General features: G+C 42.1%; 1 protein-coding gene across 1 annotated transcript in view; it reads right to left on the bottom strand.

Moving 5' to 3' along the window:
* Musk (muscle associated receptor tyrosine kinase) overlaps window positions 1-20,309 on the bottom strand; it is a 95,684-nt gene that overhangs the window by 21,354 nt on the left and 54,021 nt on the right. Inside the window, 3 exon segments of the mRNA XM_037202632.1 lie at window positions 441-704; window positions 6,785-6,791; window positions 15,448-15,607. Coding sequence (XP_037058527.1) covers window positions 441-704; window positions 6,785-6,791; window positions 15,448-15,607 — 431 coding nt within the window.

The raw sequence follows: 20,309 nt of genomic DNA on the forward strand, positions 1-20,309 counted from the left end.
AGGGAAAATAATTAAAATACATAAGGGCTTGGGTACAGCCCAAGCTTACGTAGCAAGCACATGAATGTGCATGCATGCACGCTCACACACATATACACACATACATATACACGCAGAATGTAACAGGTGTCCTATGTCCCTATCAAGGAGGGAATTTTGTTCGTGTGTGTGCATATGCACAGATGTGTCACAGGGCTCTTTTTGTGGTGTGCAAGACACCTTTTGACTGAGCCAGACTCTAATGTTTTCTGTAAGTTCAGAGTGCTAGTATCATAGTTTGCCGTCAATGGTTTAAATGGGAGAAATTTCGTCCTTTCAATTGCTTCTTTCGGATGAATGGCAAATTTTGCTAGGCCTCCTGCACACAACGGTGTCTTCTTTTGCAAACTGTTGGCATACAGACAAAGACTGGAATTTCGTCCTCGTTTTCAAAGTTTTACCTGCAAACGGGCATGGGAGTAGGTACGGCTCCAGGGCCGCACTCCTGGAAGAGGTGCTGACAGAGCAGAGCCTCGGCGGCGGGCCGGCACAGTGGGCTCACCGCCTTCAGTTCACTCCACGCCGTGTGGATCAGCAGCTCTTGGGCCTCCTCAGGGTCCGAGTAGGAGGTGTTGAAAAAGACAAGCGCATCTTTGGCCAGAACGGTACCGCACACCTCCCCTCTGTACTGGGCGCAGTAGCCTTTGCTCTCTCTCTGGGATGTACTGAAAGAAGCGATGAACCGCATAACCAGTCAGTCAGACGCAATTTCTTGGCAGCCTCTCTGCCTCCACCACCCCTCACGTCAGCATCACGGAAATAGGGAGAAACTGCCCTGGCAAACGTGTTGAAACATTGTATCCAGATAGTCTCCCCATTTCCAGCAGCAACGGTGTCATTTCTAGATACCTCAGGCTGTGGAAAGCTTTGGAAATGATCACGGGCTGAATGAATTCGGGCATTTTGTTTGTTTTATGTTGTACACCGAGTGATTGTTCTCACTACCATCAGATCACATACTTCTTGCACATAAACTGATATACTCCAAGAAAGACATTAATTGTGATGGATAACAGATGAGAGAACATATCAATTGTGCCCATGGAAAAAGTCAGCAGCTTTAAGAACAATTTGTACGTTACCGTAGCTAAATACCCGAAGTGGTCAATACAATCCAATCTTGGCCATGCCACTTGTTTACTGGGACAATAATAACTCATAAACTCACAGACAATTATTGAATATTTATCATGTGTAGGTCCCATCATGGTCTTCCGTATTCTTATGGTTTCCATAAGATCTCAGTCACTAACAGGGTGGAAAACTTCAATCATATTTCCCATTTAAATGTATACTTTTAATTTTAGATATTTACTATTAAGACTTAGCTTTTCATTACCATTGGATAAAAGATTTTGAGTAAGGAAATTCAACACACTGAAATTTGTGAACTTTTAAATGGTTAGGGAACACTATTTGAATTCAAAAAATTGATACTCTATAAATCAACACTGTCAGGTCTTTGAAACAAACCCGTTAGACAAGACACAATGAATCCAAATAAAATCATGTTTCACAAGATAGTTTCAGTTTGGATTGGTCAATTACTAATTAGTCAGCAGGATCACTAATGTACCATTTAATTCATGGGGGATATTTAAAATAAAAACCCTTGAATAAGAAAATAACCCACTTAGTAAATGCAGTCTGTGGTGGCACTAAGACAAAAAAAAAAAAAAAAAAATTTGGTTGTTGTAGCTCAAAAATAACAGACTAATAACTAATGACCAGAAGTAGCTCATCCTGGTTTGCAATGGGTCTCATATTGTTACATCTTGGTAAAATGAGATAGTGAATAAGAGGAGAAAAAACAAAACCCTGTACCCTGTAAAAGACGAATAATTCTCACAATGTCTCTGACCTCAGGCTGACTCTTCCAGGTTCTAATGTTGAGTGTTAATTACTGAATGAAGCAAATTTTTGTTTTTCTCTGAACACTGAAATATAACACACATTGGTGCTTTTCCTTTGACTGCACAGACAACACATCTTTTTGGAAAAGAAAAAGACACTACAGAAAACCAATAAATGGTCTCAGAAATAAGGAATTAGTCATCGAAGAATTAAAGAGCAAAAGAGGGGAGTTGAACAGGTTTTGAGTAAAAGCTGTAGATAGCACAATATGCTTTGATTAGGTCCACAGCCCAAGCAAACTAATGTTTGTTATGTAGATATATATTATTAATGTACATATATACATATACATAGAGAGAGAGGGAGGGAGGGAGGGAGGAAGAAAGAGAGAGGGAAAGAGAGAGAGAGAGAGAGAGAGAGAGAGAGAGAAGAGAGAGAGAGAGAGAGAGAGAGAGAGAGATGACCCCTCTATCTACCTACCTATGAACTGCCTAGTTACAGTTTTGGCATTTTAACTTTTTTGCCCTTTTTTTTTTTTGAAGATATTTGCCTTTTTTTTTGAAGATATTTATAAAACTCAAATTTTACACAGCTATCAAATTTTAGATCTCAGAAATGGATACAAAGTGAATTCTTTAGTCCAGAGACTTTCTAAATCTATCATTAAGTAATAATAATAAAAATGCTGAATGGTGCTCCTAGCAAAAACTGGGAGTTGAGGTGAATAGAAAGACCACCCTCCCACCCCCCATGTTTTCTGTGGACTTTTGCCTGCCTATCTGAAGCTGTGTGTCTCTGGCACAGTTTCTGCACTGACAGGGATGTCTTATGGGCAGCTGATTCTGCTGCTCTTTTGAACAGTGGGCCAGAGGTCACAGGGCTCCCTTTACAGAATGCTGATTATTCTGGACTGTTCCGGTAGAGATCCAGGACAGGCACCAAAGCTACACAGAGAAACCCTGTCTCGAAAACAAACAAACAAACAAACAAATAAATAAATAAAAATATAAGACCATCTCTTAAACTTACAAGTTAATGTTGCATATGGCACCCATTCCTCTTTTACCTCCCGACCATCTGAACCTGGTCGCGCACCTTCTGTAGTGACAAGAATGGGTATTTGATCCCAGACCCCTCCTTCGCCTTCTCTTATGAAGGACGGCCCTGAAGTCGACTGGAACATTCATGCGATTCTCCCTCCCTTTTCTCTCCACTAAAGCATGTCTGAATCACATTGTGAAACACTACCTTTCCGTTTCTACAAAGGAGGCACCATCTCTTCCCTTTGAACTTTGTCCAAAGGCATATACAGAGGCCCAGCTATGTCCTGTTTGGTTTATGACGGCCCTCCTGGAGTGGAGGTACACCTGATAGCTGTCCCTCTCCTCGGATCTTCCCTTACATAACAACTGTCGAGTTTCCCCTACAAAGGTGATGGCCGAGGTTCTGAGCCATTCCGTCTTCAAAGCAGCTGCCCGTTGTCTGTACATGATTCATGTGCTAAGGCAGAGACCAGCAAATGAAAACTCAAGACCTGTCAGACTCAATTCTTAAAGAAACACCCAGATTCAAAAATTGATAATATTTTACAACCTTGGAATGTGGTCAACTATAGCTACTCATAATTAGATGTACTTAAAACCAATTTAAATGTTCACATACGTGTACCATGAGGGGCACTCTTTCTTCAAAGTAGCAGATAAATGACATTTTTCAGTCTTTTGTTTAAGCAAAATTTTCTTTTTAACTAACACTTAACTGACAGAAGTTTTGTATGGTGTGTACGACATGATACTTTGAAATTTGCATATATCATGGAAAGGCTAAGTTAAATTAATAAACATGTATTATCTCAGATGCATATTACCATTTGTGGTAAGAACACTTAAAATCTATTTAGTGAATTTTTTAAAAAGAATGCTACGTTGTTATTACCACTAGTCCACACGTCCTACGAAAAGTCTCTTTAACCTGTTCCTATGTATGGCTGAATTCATATTGTTCATATTTAAAGTTTATACTTTTGTTTTACAGACTTTTTATTTTCTCCTGAGAGCTAAGAATGATATCTACATTTTAAGGGGTTGTAAAAACTTGAAAGAAGAATATTTAGATGCTTGAAAACTGCATGAGTGTCAAGTGTTGTTCACAAGTCAAGTTTTATTCTAAAAGAAGCCACTGTCTTTGATACACTTCCCATGGCTGTTTGGTGCTAAACCGACAGGCTGAGCAGCCTCAGCGATGTCTGTGTGGCTCCCTGGGTGAACATATTAATATCTGACCCTTTACAGAAAATGTTAGCCAACCTCCGCTGCAGTATGCCGATCAAATGTCACTTTGCTGAACTGCCAAGCGCAATGTTCTCAGTGAGGAGGACATGACCTCTCGTGCTTCCTGTGAGCAAAAGCTAAGAGCGGTTTTCTATACAAAATGCACTAGAGTATACAGAAGAAACACTTTTTATCAAAAACCAAAGAAATGGAGAAAATTGATTTTTGTCTCTCTCAGAAGCTGAGAGAGAGGAAGAACATGAGGTTGGGTGGATAAGGAGGTCGGGGAGGAGCTAAGAGGAGCTGGGAAACAGGGAGAGAATGTGATAAAAAAATATACCACATGGAATTCTCAAAGAACAAATAAAAATAAATATAGATATATTTATAAACTAAAAGTGAATAATGCCAGTCCTTTAGACAGGTATTTTATACATCATATATTTGTGTATAATAGGTTATATTCTTTATATACAGAAATATCAGAATTGAACTGTAAATATATTTTTGCATCCTGCATTTTTGCCTCAAGCATATTACAAACTTTTTCCTGTGCCTTAAGAAAAAAAAACAGAGCTTCTAATCAATTTCCTTTATCAGTAGATACACATAATGTTTATATGTTATATCCATGAGTGTCAGCAGTTGTGACTAGTGTTCATAAATCTTATTATTTCATTAGAATAGATTTCTAAAAGTGGATGTTTTTGTCTATAGATACAACCATTTTAAGACTAATAAAAATTTCTAAGTTGAAAATTATAAAACCAATGATTTTTCTCACTATCATCTGAGTTTGAGAGTGTTTACATTATCACAAGAGAAAAGTGGATGGGGTGGTTCATTTTATTTTTTGAGATGTGGTCTCACTTTGTTGCCTAGCCAGCCTCAAAACTTCACACCCTTCTGTCTCAACCTTCTGAGGCTTGGGATGACCTGTGTTGTTACCACACCAGTTAGAAGTTATTCTTTGATTAGCATTTATTTATCTACCAGCATACTTAAACTTCTTTATTTGAATTCACTTGCATGAAGATGATCTATGTCTATTCTTGAAGCCCTTGGAATTTATGATTTCAGTATTAATGCTATCTTACAATTAATTTTTATGTGCAGGAAAATATAAATCCTCCAGGGGCATGGGATAGTGAAATTGGCTTTGTGTCTCCATTTCTAATATATTCCCAGGAATAGAGTACTTGGTTTTAAAAGAGGCTGTAGAACAGTTACGTTAACAGGCATGGGAACAAAAGGTGGCGTGTGTGTCTTATTGTCAAATGGCTTGTGTTTCAACTCATACCGTGCTCACATCATATGGCCCTTCAGTAGACACTGGGCTTCACTGCTGAGTTCTTCGCTGCTGAGAGAGGTCAGTCTACTGCCTCTAAGAACTGTGAGAACCACTTAAGAACTAACAAGTCACCTCACAGCAGAATGGTAGAGCTGTATATCAGAGATGAGATTTAGAAGGAACCACATGTTATTGTGCATCAAGTTATTTTACTCCATGGAATTCAAATCAGTGCCTAGATTTTATATTCTCAGTTTCTAGTCTCCTTGGTAAGACACTGCTGTGCAGTGGTTGTGAGTCTGAGATCTGGAGTCTGTCTGTCCAAATGTTGATGGAGGCCTATCACTTTGTGACCTGTGTCTAGCAATCTTTGCTGCATCTGGTACCTTGTATGGAAAAGTATGAATAATAATACCTCTCCCTAAAATCCCTATAATGTTAAAATGAGAACAGGTATCATAACACTAGCTGCAATGACCATTATTGATATTATGGATTAATCATTTGTACTTATGCTACGCCATAGAATTTTTAAAGCTATTGAGGTTTGTTTAATCACTTGTTTTTTGGTTTTCCAAGACAGGGTTTCATTAAGCTAAGGCTGGTTTTGAACTCCAATCCTTCTGGTTTTGTGTTCCATGTCTGACAAGTAGACACCACCATACCTGGTGAATTGTTTGATTGGTATTTTTTTCCTTCATTTGCTTGTCTTGAGACAAAGTGTCATGTAGTATAGATTGGTCTCAAATTCATTATGTAGCCCCGGCTGTCCTCAGACATGCTATGCAGCCCAGTCTGGTCTTAAACTTCTGATCCTCCTGACTCAGCCTTTGGGGTTCTGGGATTATAGGCATGAACTTCTATGCCAGGTTACCACATAGAGTTTTTATGAAAGTCAATTTAATGTAAAACACTATACATAAAAACTTTTGTAAGTTGATATTTTTTAATCTTTTGGAAAAACACAAGAAGGAGAGTTTTGGAGTGGGTCTTGAGTTGCATTTCAAACTTGCATCATCTCTGCCTGAGTGAGTTTCCAGTGCAAAGAGTTTCTTGGTTTCTTTTCTTAAAATGGAGACAATCATGGTCCCTATGTGATGGGGATATCTCGAGGATGCAAATAACTTGTGTAGAGCATCTGACACACAGTAAATATTCAGTTGACATTAGCTACCTTTATCTTTATTTTTTTCATCATCTTATAAAACATTAAATAGCATTAGACATTAAAAATGTTCAAAAAGTTTATAGTGCTCAGTAGAAAAATCATTGGTGTATCGAATAAAAACCCCAAGTGACATGAAACAGTGGAATAATAATGGATTCTTACCTCCACTCTGGTAACAGGAAAGGAAGTGTGTGCCCATAGGAAACCACAGACAAAGAAAAAGAACAGAGGAAAGTTAGCACACACTCATCTGACAGTTTAACCACTAAAACCAAAGGTTCTGAGAAGTTCTCTGCTTCTACTGGGAGGCGGGAGACTACAGGTGGAATTGGGGGAGACTAAGACAGTGCTGTCCCCAAAAGCTGTAATCTTTTCAGATGGTGGCTGCCATGGCACCACCAGTCACACATGAAAGAAAATACCCATTTCATCAAATTTTGCAATTAATTTAGTAAATAAGGTAGACAAGCAGATAGGAAAATAGAAGAGATGATAGACAGATAGATAGATAGATAGACAGATAGATAGACAGATGATAGTAGATTAGATAGATAGATGATAGATACATAGATAGATAGATGATAGATAAATAATAGATAGATGATAGATATGGATAGACAGATGATAGATGTTAACGGGTGTTACTGGCACTGGGATGTGGTTTCTAATCACTAGCTGTAGTATTCTTCGTCACAGAAACTGCAGCAGCGGCAGCACAGAGAGGACTGAGTGTCTATTCGGGAAAGCCATTTGCTCTTTCCTCTAGAAGTCGTCTTCTCTTTTGATTTAAAGGAGCTAGAACAGAGGAAGAAGGGGAGCTAGCTGTACAACAGCAGCAGGCCACATTTCATCTGTTCCCCAAGGTCCTGAAAGAATGGTTGCTTAGCAGTGGGTGGAACAAAGCAGAGGAATGTCAAAGTGGATGATAAGACTGGAGTTTAAACTAGAGCAGATTGCTATAGTTCATTCTTAAACATCACCTAAGAGTTGTAGAATCTGCCTAAAAGCTTGGAATGAATATGGTTCCCCAAAGGAAAAGAAGATTTTAGAAAGCATCATTTCTTGGTCCCCAGTCACTGGGGACCAAGTGCATGTCAAGTCTAGATTTCAATACACTGGTTGCACATGTCATCTTGAGACTTTGCCACCTTGCTGTTTCCTCTTGAATTTACGAGCCATTCAAGCTTGTTCTGAAATTCACAATAAACACACACACACACACACACACACACACACACACACACACACACACACACTTTTAATACAGATCATGATGCTGGCTAGCAAATACCTCCAAATACCTGTCCCTTCCTAATGAATTGCCAATCTGAGAGACAGAAGCCTGCATCCTTCTAGTGCTAAGGAGAGCTGGATCCCTTTAGGACACATCCCCAACTACATCCAGTAATGGGAACTGGCAGGCTCCCGAGAGACCATGAGAGAAGTGCCAAGAGCCATGTAAAGTCTGTGAGATCCATTCCACTAGGGAGTCACTGGACTGTGGTAATATATTATGTTCCCCAAAATATTGTGCACCCTAATAAACTTATCTGGGGTCAGAGAACAGAACAGCCACTAGATACAGAGGCCAGAAAATGGTGGCCCACACACCTTTAATCCTAGCCATCCGGATCTCTGTGAGTTTAAAGCCACTGGAAACAACCAGGCATGATGACTCACGCCTTTAACCCCAGGAAGTTATGGCAGGAAGCAGAAAGGTATATAAGGCATGAAACCCAAGAACTAGTGCTTGTTAAGCTTTTAGGCTTTTGAGCAGCACAGTTCAGCTGAGAGGCATCCAGTCTGAGGAAACAGGATCAGCTGAGGAATTGGTGAGGTGAGGAAGCTGTGGCTTGTTCTGCTTCTCTGATCTTCCAGCATTCAGGTTTGATTTTATTAATAAGAACTTTTAAGATTCGTGCTATGCTGGACAGTCATTATAGAAATACCTCAGACTTCATATCCATTCTGAAAAATAAAATCTACTAAGTCTTTTGCTGAGTTAGGCAGGTTAGGCTGACGGGTTCTCATTTTTATTTAAGAGATGTCACTGGGGCTGAGGAGATGGCTCAGCAGTTAAAACACTTGCCAAACGAGAGTGGAGGAGGTTTGGAGCCCTAGACATCGACATAAATGCCCAGAGGGTGTGATGGCTGCCTGTAACCCCAGCCTCAGAAGGCAGAGTCAGGGGGTCCCCAAAGCAAGCTGGCTAGCAAGACTAGCTAAATTAGTGTAGCTAGATTTGAGACCCTGCTCCAGTTTGTACAGAGGATGTGCAACGAGAATAGTTCCTAACATCAACTTCAAGTCACTGTTTGTGCATCCACACACGTTCACCTACACACATGTAGGAAAAGATACATGGAACATGGAAAAAGGAAGAGGGGGTTTGCTAATCCTTTCCACAAATTTTGACTTAAGAATTAGGATTTAGATTTTACTGAATTGTAGAGAAGCAAGCAGGGACTCCTGAATGAACGAAAACTCCCAAAGGTTCTCGCGACAATTCTTCACTATACAGGCAGAAGCATATGGAAGGGGACAATAGGAAATTGCTCTGATGAGGAAGAACAGAGGCAGATTCTACGAGCAGCTGAGCAGGCAGACACTGACCCATGAGGAACCTGAGGTCACGTGTGTAATGATGCCCCAACTCTAAATTACTATGGGGTCCTTAACAGCATGAGCAAATGCCAAAGAGGACCCAGCCACAGCACCTGAGAGGAGAAGCCGTTGAGACACTTCCAGGTCGAGGACAAGTGTGCAAAGAGAAGCGATGACAATTCAAGGGTGACCCTAAGAAAATTGGGGGTGCCCTCACTCACTGGGTGCCCCTGTGTTTCTGTAACAAAGGTACAGAAGTGCCTCTCCACCCCCTTCTTTCCTCTCCTCTTCTCCTTCCTCTTTCTCTCCTTCCTCTCTCACTCTCTCTCTCTCTTTTTTTTTTTCCTGATCTGGATGATTAAGGAACCAGCGATGGAGTCCATGAAACTTGTACTTTATAATAAATTATTTTATTTCCCAAACTATATTTTTTTTTTCAGTTTCTGAAATTTCCAACATGGTTGCAGTATTTTTAAAATTATCTTGAAAAATCAGTAAAATAATGGTCCTCTTCTAAAACACACATCATTTGTAATGCCAGAAAGCTTCCTGGTTGCGCCTTGTACGTCTCACCGCAGAACATCTGCTAACAATTGAGTGTGGCTGCAGGCTGGTGTTCATTTATTCTTTCCCTGTTTGATAAGGGCAAACACAAAGCACTTTTCGTCACTCTAAAAACCAGATAATGTTACAATGAAATGCCAGAGCACTTTGTAGAAGAAGATGCTCTCTACTTGTTTGTACGAAGTGTGGAATGGTAGAAGGAGGAAGAAGTAGCCACAGGTTCATCCCAGTGTCTCTGAGACCGAATAAGTGGCTCAGAACCCTGGAACTCACTGATATAAAAGACGGTCCTGGTTAGCTCTAACTGCCAACTTGACAAGCCTAGAGTCATCTGAGAAGAGATCTCTAATAATGGAATTGCCTAGAGCAGATTGGCCCGTGGGAGATTATCTTGATTGTTAATTTATAGGAGGGACCAGCCCACTCTGGGCAGCACCATCCTTAGGCAGATGTTTCTGGGTTGTATAAGAAAGGCAACTGAGTATAACTGGCTGGAGACTCAGCCAGCAAGCATTGTCCTTCATGGTTCCCACTGTCCTTCCTGGCTGAGAAGTAAGTTCCTGGTCAGAGCCAATGCAGAGACAAGCAGGCCTGTATGCAAGCTCCTGCCTTGACTTCCCTCAGTAACAGAGGGAACAACTTCCTTTTCTTTCCTAAATTGTTTTGGCCAGGCTATTTGTCACATGACCAGAAATGAAGCTAGAACAGGGATTTACTAATGCCACTGAACATGGGAAATGCAGCTGTGTGTATCTCTGTGATTATTCTGATGGTCTCTGGCTGATCCAGGACCATGCTCATTCCAAGGATCATGGCTGTCTTATTCTCTACCCCAGGATTGAGGGTCAAGTGACAAAGAGAAGACATCTTGCTAAATACATGTCATCCTGTGAGTTTAAATCATAACTTGAGCCTTTTGGGGTTGTGATGAAGGGAAGCTAAGTTTCCTGGTTCATGGGGAGAGGCTCAGGAACTTTTATGGCTCCTATTGATGACTAATAACAGGTGTAAATGTCCCAGAAATAAACGTATTTCTCAGACAACGGGTGAGGGTCTAGGCAACACATGGATGGTTGCTGGGACAGTGGAGGCTGATCTTTCTTTTCATTGTCCTTCAAACCCTAGAAATATCATGAGACAAAACCCTAACCACAATGGGTTACCAGTCTTTCCACATCCCGTTTTCCTGCTGCTGAGTAAATAACAGAGACCAGGCTTCCAAGCGCAACAACGCTTGTGCCAGGGAACCAATGCAGGGCATGGGGGGAGGCAAGGCTGAAATAGAAGGCGGCAGGAGCAGAGGTGAGGGGCCCTGACGGGAGAGCAAGAGGAGATACTCTGTCTGACTGAAGCCCCACTTCTAGCAATGCCACGAGAGGCCATCAGAGTCAGGACCGTCTGGAGAGCAGGTGTCATTCCGCTCCTGGACATCTGAGGAGAGTACGGACATCCTGGCTAGAAATCCGTCCTCTCTCCAACCCCTGAATTAATGTTGTGCTAAAGATCTCTTTTTCATCACAGTGACCTCCCCTCCCTGGAATAATGAGCAAAACAGAACTCCAGAGTTAGAAGGTAGTTTCTTTGGGAATCCAGAAAGGTCTTTATGAGGCATCAAGCCATTAAAAAGAGTTAAGGAGAAAATGCCATAGAGCCCTGTAAATGAGAGGTCTTAGTCAACCACACTAAGGATACTCATTAGGACTGCCTGGGGGAGAGTGGAGGAAGGTCAGAGAATCAGTGGCACCTACCAGAGGACAGATGAGGAGCTGGGAACAAGGGCAGGTAACAGCATAGGATATGTAGTGATTTCCCCAACAGTTGGGCATGGCTCTCACTGGCCATGGCCACTGTAGTCCTTCTAAGTCTTTTTCTTTTTTCTTTTCTGTTTTTTCTCTATACTCACATTTCTTTGCTTGAACCCCAACATTGGGCAACATTATGGCCATGCAGAGAGACAGATTCAGACATTTCTCATGAAGTTCAGAGGCAGGTGTGGAGCCAGGAAGGGCTTGACTTAATGGGGTTATAGACGAAGCCCTTCCTGCTGCTGTGTGCTCTACCTTGATGGTCCTTTTCCAGCTCTTACAGATCACACTTTCCAGGATAGTTTCAAGTCTCATTCCTAGGGACCTGTTCTTCCCAACTCTAAAGTGACTTCCATACAACCTTATTGTCAGAGCCATGGGCTACTGACATCATCCCTGGTACCAGTCTTGCTGGCCATTGATTGGTCCTACCGAGGTGACTGATGTTCATCAGTCATCTGCATTTAGCTCTGCTGCTACAGCAGTTTGAAAACCCTTATCTGCTGCTGCCTGCCAAGCTAGGCATCACTCCCATCCCTGTCCCACTGTGGTTTACTCTGGTCTTTTCTTGCTGGTTATCCCTATCCCTTACCCCTGGACATTGCCCTCTCTATTGACTATCTCATAACTTACGGAGCTCTGTACCACAAAAAGATTCCACTGGGAGGGCAAGGTGGTTGGTTCAGTGGGTCAAAGTGCTTGCTGTACTGACAATCTGAGTTCCAGCTCCAGAATGCATGTGAAGATGGAAATATAGAACTGAATCCACAGAGTTGTCCTGTGACCTCTATGTACACCATGGCATGTGCACACCCACACACCCCACCCCTGCACAAATAATCATAATTGCTTAATTTTTTAAAAGAAGATATGACTACATGTTAGGACTATGCATCTCTCTGTTGGTATATTCCATTGTTAATGGAATTGGATCTGGTTCTTGCTGGTTAGGACAGGGACAGAGAGATGCTTCTACACTATAAGACATGTGCCCGTTGTGCTCAGAAGCCTTTATAGGTTCTGCAAGATCATGCCATGGGATGGATGTGCTTTTTTGGTAGGGTAGCAATAGCCGTTTTCCTAGGTTCTTTCCTTGTTGCTCATAGTGCTGTCTCTACAACCATCTTGGTATCTATGATGAAGAGGCTATAGATTAAAGATTACCACACTGGGGTGGGGGAGGTCCTCCCAGCTGATCTGCTGTGGACAAGAGGAAGGTAAAGAGGTGAAGAATTGGAATATACATTTTTGTAGATTGTGGACCCTAATCTTTACATACCAAATAGTCATTAGGAAAAAAGCTGAGAGAGAGAGAGACAGACAGAGAGGTGTTTTTTTTTTTTCAACTTTTCATTTGAAATTCTAAAGTCCTGACATGGGGTGACCGCACTCCTGTCATTGGAACAGCATGATATGGGTGCACGGGCAACAGACTGGGTGACGAAGTCTAAATTGTACTTTGATTTTACACACCTTGCAAGAGATACAGAGGTGGTTTCAGGTCCATGGAGGACACAGGCAGCTGAGTAGAGTCATCAAGCCTGCCTTCAGGTCGCTTGTGAAGTGAAGATACACAAGGTGTCCTCACTGTTAAGGCTACAGAGCAGACTCTATATGAGGATTTGATGATGGATATGGCGTGCTGCTGAGAGCTAAGACTCTCTAGAAGGTTCCCAAAGGCAGCAAGTCATTCCAGGGAAGTTGTTTGGGTTGTAACCCAGCTAAGAGATGGAATCACAAGTTCTCCAGCTTCGGATTGTCTAGATCCAAGGATTGGAGGACACCCCTGAAGTGTGAAGTCCCTTTCTTCTTTGCCATCCAGGGGAGAGATGGAAGAAGGGGAAACTCTAGCAAGGAATTATCACTGCAAAACCAAGAGCTTGTGTAAATGAGACTCTCTGAAGACTGGCAGCACTAGTGTTTATCTCTGTCTAGTGGAAGAACAAGCTGAACCGAAGCCCGTCAGCTTATACACCTGCAATACCCCTGTGTAAATGTGTTCTTCCTTCCCACGTGACATACTGGAATCCCAAGCATTTATTAACTAACCCCCCCACTTCAGTGGCACATTCGAGTCCTTGCAAATCTCAATTTTAGTCTGATAGTCCCTCCTCTTCTCTCATTGCCTATCATTGCTACTATATTCTAGGCTCATGGAGGAGTCTCCGGCTGGGCATGCTCGCCAGCCTCATGTCACTTTCTACGTGCTGATTTGCTGAAGGGTGTATCTGGCCAGAGCATTTGCTTCCACCTCTGCAATGAAAAAATGACTTCCCATTTATGGAGAAATGAATTAACCCAATGCAGACTCTTCATAAGCTGGCTGCACTTTACATTTCAAATCTGTCTTGCTACTTTCTACCTCCTCCTGGTCTCCAGCACAATGACTAGCTGCCTTCTGAACACACTTCAACCTCTCCATCTCATAGCCATGTCCATCTAAATGGTCTCTCTCCTTCTGAGCTCTCTTGCTATCCTGTTGTGGGACAGAACAGAGTCTGCGCCAGCATGCACATGGCTGACAAGCTTCCCTTCTCGATGCTGGTCCTTGGAAAGCAAGATCCATTGTTAATCAGTTTTTGTTTCTATTCTTCTCCACAGAATGGGCCACAACCATCATATTTAATCAATGCATATAAAGCCCATTATAAACAGCAGAGTGCAGTATAAGTGGTAATCATTTTATTATTCTCTTTAACATATTGAATTCAATTCGCTTTTTGGCATCTTGTCATTGCCTGGATAAAATGGTATCCTTGAACTGATGGACTGACCAAAAACCCTGTAGATAGACAGATCCTCTTAGGAGATGGTATGGGCAGCCTATTTCTTGCCTTTGTGGACATGTCCCCAAGGTCCAGCCTTGTCTACTGCTACTTACACTCTTTGGCCTCTACTCATTTTAGATTAAAAATTGTAGGCACTATTGGAAAGTTCTCCATCATGGAAGATCAAAGGAATAGTCTGTAATAAGAAACAGCAAGTTCCAGGAGCTGGCCCTGAGTCCTCCAGTGCTGGCCTCACATGTCAGGCCAACTACCTCTCGACTGGTCCTTGAACAGTAGGACTGCTATGAGTCTAACATGTCTGGCATTTCCTGATACAAGGATTATTTCCACCTCTAGGAATTCCACAAATGTGCCTAGAAGCCTTTTAGATATTTAACTTTTAAAAATAACCCTTCATAACACAATGTAGATAGCCTAGAAACCCGCATGTCAGCTGTTTCCCATGAAAATACCTGCAAGTCCTGCTGTCACATAGATAAACACAGGAAGTGGACACACACACACACACACACACACACACACACACACACACACACACTGTAAAAATGCCTTCAAGAAACAGCCATGTGGAAATTGGTTCATCCATGTTAAATATCTCTCTCCTTTCTGAGAGCCTTGGGAAGTTTGCTTAATCCAGATGAGGGTGGGGGAGGAGGTGTGAAAAGGAAGAAGGGAGGGAAGGATGGAAGGAACTCAGAAAGGGAGAAGGGGGGTGAGGAAGGGATGGGGCAGAGGAAAGGAGGGAGACAGAAGCAGAGGGAGGGAGGACTTACGGATAGGGACAGGGAGGAGATGGGCAGAGGGAAGGAAAATAGAAAAAAAGGAAAGAAAGAGAGAAAAAATAAGGTCCTATAAATTGGTATCCATCATTTGAACAAGAATGTTGAGATTTAATTTTTGATACAACTAAGTTACAGTCTATGTCTCCATCACTCAAGCGCGTCAAAATGAACAAGGAATTAGCCTCAAAGGGACTGGGGTGGTAAAAGAGGCTGTCTCTAGTCCAGATGGTGTGGAGTGCCAGTGGCGCTCTCCTGGAGCAGTGCAAACAAGCAGCACCTACCTACTATGCTGACAGTGGCTGCAGCCTTGGCCGTACTGAATTTCTCCCCGTGCTTATTGGTGGCGATGCACGTGTAGAGTCCCGGCTTGGTGATAAAGAGCTGGAGTCTTGAGTCAATCACCCGGTCTTTCACACTCTCTTGAATGGATCCTGAGGAAACCTGATGGGTATGAGAGAAATAAAAGGCAGAACTAGATTACCCTTTCCTCCTACGCCACACTGGTAGTCTGGAAGGATAAAGCATTTCAGTTATGATCAACAGGCATTAGGAAAGAGCTGCAAACATAAACACAAGTTCCCTGTCCCCGAGGCCTTTTGAGGCTTCAGATACTCAAGCCAGGCCCAGTGTCTCTTCCAATTCCTGCTGCCTGCCAATCAAGATGTGGAACTCTTGGCTCGTTCTCCAGCACCAAGTCTGTGTGTACTCCTCCATGCTCCCCACCATGATGATAATGGACTGAACCTCTGAACTGTAAGCCAGCCCCAATGAAATATTTTCCTTTATAAGAGTTGCTGTAGTCATGGTGTCTCTTCACAGTAGAAACCTTAGGACACTGGAGGAAGAAAGAAATATGGTCCATCTTTCTCCCAGTAAAAGCCCCAAGCCACCAAACATGAGGAAAGCTATTCTGGACTAACCAGGACCCACCCCAGCTGCCAGTCATAAGAATAGACTAGTCCAGCATTTGTCAATCCTAGCTCAAATCAGCAAAACCATCCAGTTGACCCCACAGACTTGTGACCACTAACAGTTATTGTTTTAATTCACTCAGCTTTGAAACAAACAATCGAGCTCCAATGATACTCTTTGGAGGTGCTCCAGGATTTATCCTGTTCTGCAGATAGGAGCAGACAAGATTAAGAGGTTTAGACTTCATTATATCAGATCACTTCTCTATAAATGGACATCATATTGATAGATATATAGTAAGAAAAGTTGTTTATGGGTCCAAGACACTCATACAAACTATGCTGGGCCCTTAAACCAGAAGTCAAATGTCCTTAAAGAACCAGACTATCAATATATTAGCATGTAATTGACAAGATTAATTATACAAATGCTTATTCACTAGTCATCATTCCAACTATGTAGTTAAGACTGCCTACACTTTCTTTTTTTAAATTTTTAATTATATTTCATTTATTTATTTTTGTGTAAGTGTGTGGGCACACTCATGCCATGGCATGGGTAAGAGGGTGAGTTGGCTCTCTCTTTCCATGGTGTCGCTCTCAAGGACTGAACTCAGGTTATTGAACTCAAGGACTGAACTGGCAGGCACCTTTACCTTCTAAACTGGCGTTCCACCGACCCAAGACTGTCTACAGGTTCTATTCAGCTGAGAGTTAGAACTGTACCCCTGTTGGTCTGACACCAAAGCCCATGGTTTGTAAACATTATGTTCCCTAGTCCTTGAAGAGAAAGCAAATGAGTCATCATCAAACAAGCATAATAGCATGAATCTTGAATGTTTCCAAAGCCTCATGTGTGAAAGGGATGGTTGAAGTCTTGGTAAGGTTAGGGAGCTACAGGAGCGTTAGGAGGTAGAACCTAGAAGAAGTTGCATCATCAAGCATGTGGCCTTGAAGGGGATGTTGGACCCTTGCTCGCCTTTTCCTCTCTACTTCACAGCTGAGGAGAGCAGCCTCGTCCACACACTCTGACAGCTGGACATCCGTATGCTGAATCACACACAAGAGAGGAGGCCAGAGGACTGTAGCCTCAGACCTCTGAAACCATGAGCTGAGAGGAGTCTGTCTTCCTTGCTATGTTGTGTTTCTCAGGCACTTGTCACAGCAACAGCAAGCCAACTCTACAACGTTAACAAATCAACCAACAAATGCCATTGTAAAGACTGTGGCTAATTTTGAAATGGCAATTCTTTCTTCTGTTTTCTTAAGCACTATGACACATTTTCAATAAATTATTCATTCATCACCACTCTTTAGGTGAGGGGAAAGCAATACCAGTTTGAAGGAAATTCAAATGATTGAGGAAAATTAAAGAATTAGCCAATGTTATTTTTGAGGACTAGATGTTGGGCCCAGGGTGACATGAGCTTGGCTTCCATGGAATAAGTTCCTCAATGTGAATATGGTGAAGAACAGGAAATTTGAAGAGAGTTTTCTTACTATTTCACATGCAGGCTCTCTTAGATTGGTGTGTGTTGGGGTGGGGGGTGTCCCCGCAGGGAAAGTCTGAGATGTGATCAGCTTTCTTTACTTCTTAAATCTCTCTTCTTTTCTTCTTCTTCTTCTTCTTCTTCTTCTTCTTCTTCTTCTTCTTCTTCTTCTTCTTCTTCTTCTTCTTCTTCTTCTTCTTCTTCTCCCCCCAACTCTCTGTGATGTGTGTATGTGTACATGGGCAAGGCTGGGGTGCCACAGTGCATGTGTGGAGGTCAGAGGACAACTTTGGATGTCTAGCCTTGCTTTCTACATTGTATGAGACAGCGTCTCATGCCTACTATGTACAGCAGCTTTGGAAACTGTCCATCTCTTCCTCCTACCTCCCGGTAGTGGCTCTGGGATTACAGATGCAAGCTTTCACTTCCAACTTTTATGTGGGTTCTGGGGATCCAAACTGTCCTCACACCATGTGCTTTTCAGCTACACTCTTCCCCAGTCTATGATGAGTGTTCTTAAATGTGATGGCTAGCTGTCTCTAGCACTGGACATTGTCCATAGCAATTACGTAAAAATGTTGTCCAAGTATCTCCTCTGTCTTGCCATCCTCTACCCTCATTACTAGTCTCAATCAATGGGAAAACTTTCCAGGTCAGATCAAGCATTATGGTATTCCCCTCATGTAAGTAGCCTGGTCTCTATGGAAACTGAAGAAGCAGAGAGAACTATCTTTAAGAGGTATGCATCCACACTAGCAGAAGAGCTCAACCAGCAAAGAGCTTGGCTTAGTAGCGTGATAACCTGAGTTTGATCTCCAGAACTCTCTCTCTCTCTCTCTCTCTCTCTCTCTCTCTCTCTCTCTCTCTCTCACACACACACACACACACACACACACACATCAAAAAACAAAAATCAAAATCAAAAACAAAAACAAAAACTGATGTGTGCTTGTAATTCCAGAACTGGAGAAGCCTAGACAATTGACACTCTGAGCCTCTCTTTCCTGCCCCTCTCCACACACATGAAGTATGCATTCAGGAATTTCTGCTGAATTCTTTGTTATCATATTTCTCAGAAGACCAACATCTTATAGATATAAGTTTCTGTGTTAGGTCTAAGCAGCTGGACATCTTTAAACACAACCTCTCCCTGATTTTACTGCAAAACAGCAATGCGAGACAGGCTGAAGTCTGAACTTCTACGGTCAGTCGGCGTGCTGGGTGTGTTTTGCATTTTCTGTCTTGTTTATGAGGATCATCCCTTTCCAGTTTATAGAAGTGAAGCGAGGGGAACTGTTTCTTTCCTTCTTTGCCAAGCTGGTTCCCTCCTTAGAGAAGAAAAGCTGTGCAGGGCATCGCAGCACTGAGAAATGAACAGCCCCCCAATGCTGCCTAGGCTGCCAACGCATTTCCTGTTCACACCTAAGCATGTCATTCCTCAACACTTCCCGGAGGTCAAGAGGTCAGTGAAAGCATGCCTCCCAGAAAGAAGAAGGGCTCTTCAAGTGGCCTGACCTCTCCAGGGGGCTCCCTCCAAGTGCTGAAATAGTTCCGTGGAGAGAGCAGACCATCCAAAGCTCAAGGATGATGTGGCTTCTAAGCGCTTTTCCTCCTGCGTCCAGAGGCCTCGCTTGACTCCCTCGGTGACTCACGCACAGCAGGCCTTGTTAGTCATAGTTTGAGTCTGTTTTTCTTTCTTCATCGCTCACCCCGACTAACAGTTTAGTATTTTTGATGATCTAAAAATAAAAGCAACCTTCTGCCCTCTATTTGGATCATTTTGCCCCCTTGCTGGGTTTTAAAAGATCAAAGGGATGAGTTCAGATTATTGTCATGACCTTTTACCAAGGTATGCTCAAGGACTACTGGTACAGTGGCCTTGCAAGTTTACCCGTGGCCTGTATGGATCTGACTAACTTTGTATTGAAAATATTTTCAAAAGTATGTTTATGTTGAACATGTATGAGATTTTTTTAACCTGTCATTATCCCCTAAATAAAATTGTGTAATAGTTATTTCCATAGCATTTGTACCAAGAGAAGATTTAAAATATGCACAAATAGTACACCGTTGGACATAAGGGACTTGAGCATCCAAGGTATTTTGTTATCCATGGAGGGCCTAGAACCATTATCCCACGTTAAGCAGTGGCTGGCTGGACTTAACTCAGGTGATTATATCTGGCATTTATAGTGAGGATGTTTTTGCCAAGTCACTCAGATTTATTTAACTAAAGAAGCTAGAGTGAATTCCCTTCTCTGGCTAGAACATTCTGTCTTTCTGATGGTGATGACTTTTGTAAGGAGGTAGATGGATCTGTTCATTTGCTTGACTGTGGCAATTATTTCACCAAGCATATGGCATAAAAATATCATTCTTATACCTTAAAAATATTACAGAAAAATATAATAGAGAAATATTTGGGAACTGCAGAAATGGCTCAGTGGTTGAAGCATGGAGTGCTCTTGCAGAAGACCTGAGTTCGGATCTCAGCACCCACAGCACAATGGGCAGTATACAGTTGCCTGTAACTTCAGCTCCAGAGAATCTGATGCTCTTTTCTGAACTCCATGGGTACCGCACTCACACATACACAAACCCACAAGCACACACACATACATATACACGGAATGAAAACTAAAATAAATTTTTTAAGAGAAATACTTTTGAAAGAGGCAGCTGAAAAAGGAAGTTCTATCATATAATAACACCTGAGATAATGAATACCTGTACAGCATTTGT

This window comes from Peromyscus leucopus, chromosome 2 (genome assembly GCF_004664715.2).
Source record: "Peromyscus leucopus breed LL Stock chromosome 2, UCI_PerLeu_2.1, whole genome shotgun sequence".
Classification (NCBI taxonomy): domain Eukaryota; kingdom Metazoa; phylum Chordata; class Mammalia; order Rodentia; family Cricetidae; genus Peromyscus; species Peromyscus leucopus.